This window comes from Nymphalis io, chromosome 3 (genome assembly GCF_905147045.1).
Source record: "Nymphalis io chromosome 3, ilAglIoxx1.1, whole genome shotgun sequence".
Classification (NCBI taxonomy): Eukaryota; Metazoa; Arthropoda; class Insecta; order Lepidoptera; family Nymphalidae; genus Nymphalis; species Nymphalis io.
This window is the reverse complement of record NC_065890.1, coordinates 9,673,078-9,680,528: the sequence shown is the minus strand read 5'-3', so window position 1 is coordinate 9,680,528 and position 7,451 is coordinate 9,673,078. Positions and strand designations below refer to the sequence as shown.

Here is a 7,451-nt window from a genome sequence, read left to right as displayed (position 1 = left end):
ATTAGGAATTCAGTTTTTAGATATAAATATATATACTTGTATTGTTTTGCTGCCGCTGTACACAAGTACTAGGCTAAACACTAAAGGGTTTTTATAATTTAATTCAAGTTCGATGAGTCTACTACCCGATATGGAAAGCTTAAACGCTTTTATTACTATGTAATTCTCCAATGAAAATAATAACTAATGCAAAATTTTATTTCAAACGTGGTTAACAAAAACATCAAAGTTTACAAGTATGTAAATTTGACAATATAGTATTAATGACTAATTAAATCAAACCAAAAACTTTAAATTTAAATAATATCATGGACCGCAGTTAGTACATATGTAATATAAGACTTGAAACACACACACACACACACACTTTTTCACACGTTGAAAGAGTTATTGCTTTTTTAAAATAACACCATCGCTAGCAATCAAAACTAATTGCAACACTGTCGTGTTCCATGCTAGTGAAATAACCTTTTTGCGTTAACGTTCTCGGTAGTCATGTTATATCGCATAAACGATACGCCTCCTTAATGACGATAAACATATTACGCGGCCACTCTTCACCAGCTAGTAAGCAGCCTAATTGTTTTAAACACCTCAATGATGCCATTACTATAACGTTAATATGTGGTCGCGTACATTGCTTTCGTGTCGGCATGGCAGTACTGAGCTTATTTTAAAAATTTAATGAGAGTAAAATAGTATTTTTTTAACTCGTTCCGGTCTTCAATATTCCGTATAAAATATATAACTGGCGCTATAATCTATACCGTAATTCCGTAACAGCCTGTGAATGTCCCACTGCTGGGCTAAAGGCCTCCTCTCCTCTTTTTGAGGAGAAGGTTTGGAGCTTATTCCACCACGCTGCTCCAATGCGGGTTGGTAGAATTCACATGTGGCAGAATTTCAGTGAATTTAGACACATGCAGGTTTCCTCACGATGTTTTCCTTCACCGTAAAGCACGAGATGAATTATAATCACAAATAATCTATAATCTATACAAATAAATAAAATTGAATTGTATGTTGATAATTTCAAATTAAGTCCCTTTTTTCAGGTAATATTTTCATGTTACCAACACAACCATTGCAACACCAAAACGACCATTACAAATGTTATCTGTCTTATTTTTGAGGTAACAATTACACATGCAAGTAACTTGATTATTAAACGAAGGTTTAGAATATAATAGAATAGAATTAGTACCAAAATAGTTACAGAAACATACGGTTATAAATACAAACATAAAAAAAATAGTGATTATTTCCTAAAAATCAGTCTATTAAGCATATAAGTAATTATCAATTATATTTATTAATATAAACTATTTTGTTTTTGTTATTTTTTTACTATATTTTACCATGTATTGTATTATTAAGGAGAAGGCTTGGAACTTATTCCACCACACTAGTACAGTGTGTGTTAGTGGTTATTAGTTATTAGTGGTTGGATACACATGTTGAAGATTGTAGAATGTTTTGCTTTCATAGTTAAGCGCAAGATAAATTAACAAATTAATCAAATAAAGACTCAGATTCACTCGCCCGGACTTAAACCAGCGATTTTCGTTGAATATCTACGCATTCTATCGACTATTAAGTTTTAAAACCAATTACGAATATGAATTACGATCGTTTTAACAAATGTAGTTAGATGTTAAATCAAAGGAAGCGATATGCGCAAATTCGCTTCACTTCTGTTAGCATCGCGTAGGTTGGCTAATGGCTATTCACGCTTATTGATGGAAGCTGGCAGACGAGTAATAAAACGCGTCGGTGGTCGTAAACTGGCACTCGAAGCCCTCGCTGCCGGCGCCCGCGCACCTATCAAAGATGCATACCGACAAAGACGCCGCCGTTCGAACACACTTCCCACCCTGTCAACGCGGTCATGGTCCATAGTGTACTTCGTGTATTTTCCGCGCTTTAGAATTAAATCATTGAAAACCAAACCCCAAGATATCGTTATTTGTCAATCATTAAAAATGATTGAAATTCAAGTTTTATTTTTGCTTTTTATGAGACAGTGACCGAATCTAAACATTAGAACTTGATGTGATTAATATTATCCAAAGTATAGTAAAGAGAAACAAAAAAGTGTATATATATACGTCTATATATCACTTATAAATTTTTATTTTAAGCATTTTAATTAGTATTACACTTATTACTTTCAAAACTCACATAGAGTTAATACTGTAGTGTCGCCAAAGTAATCTTAATCCTGCTGGAACGAGCCCAAAAACTGCGGGCGTCTTAAGATGGGAGTCGCCGTTTTAATTGGTCGCATTATACTTGATCCCCTTATTAATAGGTTGATTACTTGCGGGCCGGCGTCTCAAGACGGACGCTAAACCACCATACGAATCTTATGCGACAACGTTAAGAAAATCTCTAGAACTGCAGCTGCATTTACGAACACTAAATTCGTACTAAGACCCAAAGAAGCGTTTAAAATACAATTTTAGATACCATTATAAAGATTGATTGTTATTCGTGTTGGTTATTTCACTTTGTAGAGTACTTTAACGCGTTGGAAGTTGATAGGTGCAGTGAGTCGAAAATATCAATATTGTCCGGAAATAGCCGCCATATCGGCACTGCGGCTATAAATCTGTGAGGTGTCGGCTGCTATCGGACGCTCATTCTCCGCTTGATGGTTTGTATCATTTGCAAAGCAACACACAAAGTATTAAAAGTACCCGACTATTGGTTGAGATCATGGAATTACATTTTATTACACATTATATCGGGTGTATAATATAAAATAAAGTTGCAATGTATATTACGATTGATGTTGATAAAAGTAAACGATTCGTCTAGAAATTTATACGTTTTTTTTTTAAAAACCTTCACGATATTATAACTACTTGGTTTAAACTACATATTATTATTACAGAAGAAAAATAAATGACATATGCTATTTTTATGAAAGACTTTTATCATCAAGACTTTTATATATCAAAGACTTTATTTTAAAGTGACAGTTTCGTATGAATGTTGTGGCATTTATGTTGAACAGTCATAAAAATTAAAAAACAAAAAGTGCGTGTTCACTGTTAGTTGATTTGTATAAATAAATAAAGCCCCAAAATTTGATAGGTATTTATAAAATAAGCAACATGCCTCACCAACGTCGTTCAAGTACAGTTTCGATTGTTAGCGGGCGACGCTTAAGTGGGCAACATATTAATCCAGAAGTCTCTGAACTTACTCTTCTAAAAGAAGAACCTCACACCGGTGATCATTTTCTGTCACCAGCACAATTGGAAGTTATTTATCGCACAAATCTCAAAAATGGTCTTACCGATAATATCGCACAGGAACTATTAGAACATCATGGCCCGAATCAATTAAAAAAACTTAAAGGTAACAGCTACTGGAAAATATTTCGCCACAATTTGTTTGGTTGGTTTCAGTGTGTTCTTTGGTTTGGCGCCATTTTGAACTTTATTGGGTTTTTCTTTTCTGAAAAAATTGATTCGGGAAGCGAAGGACACTCGGGCAAAGATTATTTGTACCTTGGTTGCGTTATCACAGCTACCATTGTTGGTACCGGACTTTTTGGATTTTATCAAGAAGCAAAAAATATGGCTGTAATGAGCGGTTTCGAAAAATTAGTACCGCCTAATGCTACTGTTATTCGAGAAGGTCAAAAGAAAGTTATACCTAACAGTGAGATTGTGATAGGTGATATTGTTGAAATGTCTGGAGGAGAAGTTGTACCTGCTGATGTTAGAATTCTAACTTGTACTAACTTTAAGACTGATATGTCGTCACTGACCGGAGAATCAGAGCCTATTAAACACCGACCAGAATGTACTAATGCGAATCCATTAGAGTCTAAAAATATGGTCTTTTTTGGCTGTCCTATAACAGAAGGCTCAGCTAAAGGTATTGTTATAGCTACAGGAGAATTAACACAGATGGGAAAAATCGCTGGATTAGTCACTGGCTTAGAAAAAGAAGAGACACCGATAGCTAAAGAAATAACTCATTTTATTAAGCTCATATGCGGTGTAGCGTTTACTTTTGGATTATTATTTTTTGTAATGGTATATTTCATTCAACATAGTTGGCTAGCAGCGTTACAATATATGCTTGGAATTATATTAGCAAATGTACCAGAAGGCTTAATTGTGACCTTAACTGTTTGCATGACTTTGTCAGCTAATCAGTTAAAAAAGAAGAATTGTCTCGCTAAAACGCTTCAAGCTGTAGAAACTTTAGGTTCAACTTCTTGCATATGTTCTGATAAAACAGGAACCTTGACAGAAAATCAAATGAATGTCTCACATTTATTTTGCAACTACACAATATATGATAAAACAGACCATGCCCACGTTTCTGATCATGCGTATGCAACATTGAGCTTAGCCGCTTCATTGAACTTAAAAGCTACATTTGCACATGATAGTCTCGATGTTCCTATTGAAAAAAGAAAAATAATTGGAGATGCTTCTGAATCTGCTATACTTAGATATATGGAAATCAATCGATCTGCCACAACAACACGCGCAGAAAATCCTAAGGAAGCTGAGATACCGTTCAGTTCAGCTTATAAGTATCAAGTTACCATACACAGAATGAAAGCTACGCAGAGCTACTATTTAATAATGAAAGGCGCTCCAGAAATTATATTAGAATTTTGTATTAAAATACTTACTAATGAAGAGGATCAACCCATGACGCCACAGGCAAAGAAGGAACTAAAAGCTAATTTTATTAAGTTAGCTAATATGGGTGAGCGTGTAATTGGATATTGCGATTACATGTTATCTTTAGACAATTATCCATTAGGATACAAATTCGATACCCAACAACGTAATTTCCCAGTTGAAAATTTAAGATTTTTAGGTGCGATTTCAATGATTGACCCTCCAAGACGTGATATTGATAAGTCTATTGCACTTTGTCGTCAGGCAGGTATTCGAGTTATCATGGTCACTGGTGATCATCCGGTAACAGCTTTAGCTATTTCAAAGCAATGTGGTACTATTACTCAACCAACGGCTTATGATTATGCATTTGAGCACCATATAGATCTATCTGATGTACCAATACATATTAAACAACAGTTCCGTTCCGCTGTAATTACTGGTGACGAATTGCGAAAAATGAGCGTAAATGACTTAAAAACGGCTCAAATAAAATATGATGAAATAACTTTTGCTAGAACAAGTCCACAGCAAAAATTAATAATCGTGGAGACTTATCAAGCTTTAAGTCATGTAGTTGCTGTTACAGGAGATGGTGTTAATGACTCTCCTGCCTTGAAAAAAGCAGATATTGGAATAGCTATGGGTATTACTGGTACTGAAGTTTCAAAGCAAGCTGCTGATATGATACTGCTTGATGATAATTTTGCTTCTATAGTTTTAGGTATACAAGAAGGAAGACGTATTTTTGATAACTTAAAGAAAACGATTGCTTACACTCTTACTTCAAACACTCCTGAAATGCTACCGTTCGTGCTGTATGCTTGTCTAGGTATGCCATTGCCTATGACCTTAATTCTGATTCTAGTTATCAATGTAGGTACAGATTTACTACCCGCAATGAGTCTTGCTTATGAAACTTCAGAGCAAGATATCATGTCGATCCCTCCTCGTAAGCCAACTGATCATCTTGTGAATAGGGTACTTATATTTATGGCATATTTTCAAATAGGATTAATTCAATTTTTTGCTGGTATGTATGCATATTTTATAATATTTGCTCAAAGTGGATTTTTTCCGTCCAGTTTAATTTTTATCCGCAAAGAATGGGAATCTCCATTATCTACTGTCGATGATACATTAGGTCGCCCTTGGTATTATGCTAATCGGAAAAGAATAGAACGAAAAGCACAAACTGCTTATTTCGTTGCTGTATGCTGGACTCAAGTATCCGATGTTATTATTTGCAAAACTCGACGAATATCTATTCTAAAAAAGGGAATGAAAAATCATGTTCTAAACATGAGTATTGTAGTTGATCTAATCGCAGCACTGGTTGTAACATATCTGCCAATATGTCACGAGGTCTTTGGTACGGAACCAATAGAATGGTATGATTTCTTTCTTGCATCACCTTTTTTTGTTCTGATGATTATTGCTGATGAGTTTAGAAGATACCTCATTAGACGTGGTCTTTCTAAATGGGTAGAACAAGAAACATATTACTGAAATAATTTTTAAGCTTAACTCAACTCAAGCTTTACACATTTTTGTTTCTTAGCTAGTAATTAAACAATTTTATTTATAAGATTCCTTACAAGAAATTTTGTTATAATTTATTTTAAGAATTAAATTATTTTAGTTATATGATTGGCTCTTACATTAAAATTTAATTGTTAATGTCATGTATTTTCTTATATAAGACTTAAATATAGACCATGTCATGTTGTAAGAAATTATTTATTGTCAAAACACAAACAAAATATTTGTTGGGTGCATTCGATATAATGAAATAACCATTTAGTTGTTTTACTAAACATTAATCATTCTCATTTAGTAATATTTTGAATATATTCTTAATGTTAAAACCAACTAATAAGATTTTTTTTTTATATTGTATGTTCCGTGAAATAAAAACAATTATTATTTACAAACATGCATTTTATTTTAATTGTATTTAAGATTTGAATATTTTATCCGGTTATAATATAGTCATACTCCATTACAATTTGTTAATTATGGCCTATTTTAAAAGCATCTTAATCTATTTTATATTATCATTGAATTATATATTTCTTTATGTTTCTTATGTTGTTGTTGTTTATATATTACAGTATTGCAAATGCCATCAAAGTTTTATATCATATAAAACAATTAGTGCATTAAATAATGTTTAAATATGCAATCAATTCATAAAATTAACTTAAAGTGTAAATTATATGTCAAACATTACATTTAAATATTGTTCAACGTTTTATTTTTCTGCCGTCCATACAAGTGAAATCAAAGATGATTGCGGCGCGGCTGGCACGTGCTGTTTGAATCAGCGAGGTAAGTGCTGGCCACAATTAAGATTGTACCAATGAAGACACATGCTGAAGTGTTTTCTAATTATGTTCAACATCAATCACAGCTCAGCCAGAGCCGGCCAGAACGCTGCCAATCAAGTAATTGCATCGCGTGCATCGACTTTTCGGCCCTCGATAATAATAGGCATTTTATTGCCAGTAATGGAGTCTCTAGGGCCGTGGTTAATGTTCGACGTTTGGTAACAGTCCCTGCTTTTAATTTAAATTAACATATTTAGGAAGCAAGCTCTCATATCCTCGATATACGAGGGAGGCAGCGTTGTTTTTATAATCAATTAAACGGATGTTAGCTTGTCTGTTTATATTGAACGATAATGGAATAGTGATATCGTTGAGTGGTAGCTATCATTTTGATTGATTTAAAAAACACGCGATCGTCCCCTTATGGCTCGGAACGTGAAGTGCCATGAGTCAGCCTCTAATCCAG

At 33.8% G+C, this 7,451-nt stretch overlaps 1 protein-coding gene across 1 annotated transcript; it reads left to right on the top strand.

Moving 5' to 3' along the window:
• Positions 1 to 3,119: 3,119 nt before the first annotated feature.
• On the top strand, positions 3,120 to 7,233 carry LOC126780602 (sodium/potassium-transporting ATPase subunit alpha-like). Its single transcript, XM_050505213.1, has 2 exons — positions 3,120 to 5,891; positions 7,078 to 7,233. Exons 1-2 carry the CDS (start codon positions 3,120 to 3,122, stop codon positions 7,231 to 7,233), a joined length of 2,928 nt encoding a protein of 975 aa, XP_050361170.1.
• The last annotated feature ends 218 nt before the right edge of the window (positions 7,234 to 7,451 follow it).

Excerpts from the sequence above, each read along its gene's own strand:
- LOC126780602 (XM_050505213.1), top strand. The coding sequence starts at position 3,120 with ATGCCTCACCAACGTCGTTCAAGTACAGTTTCGATTGTTAGCGGGCGA. Across the intron at positions 5,892-7,077 it reads GCTGGACTCAAGTATCCGAT|AGCCGGCCAGAACGCTGCCA; the intron begins GTTATTATTTGC and ends CAGCTCAGCCAG.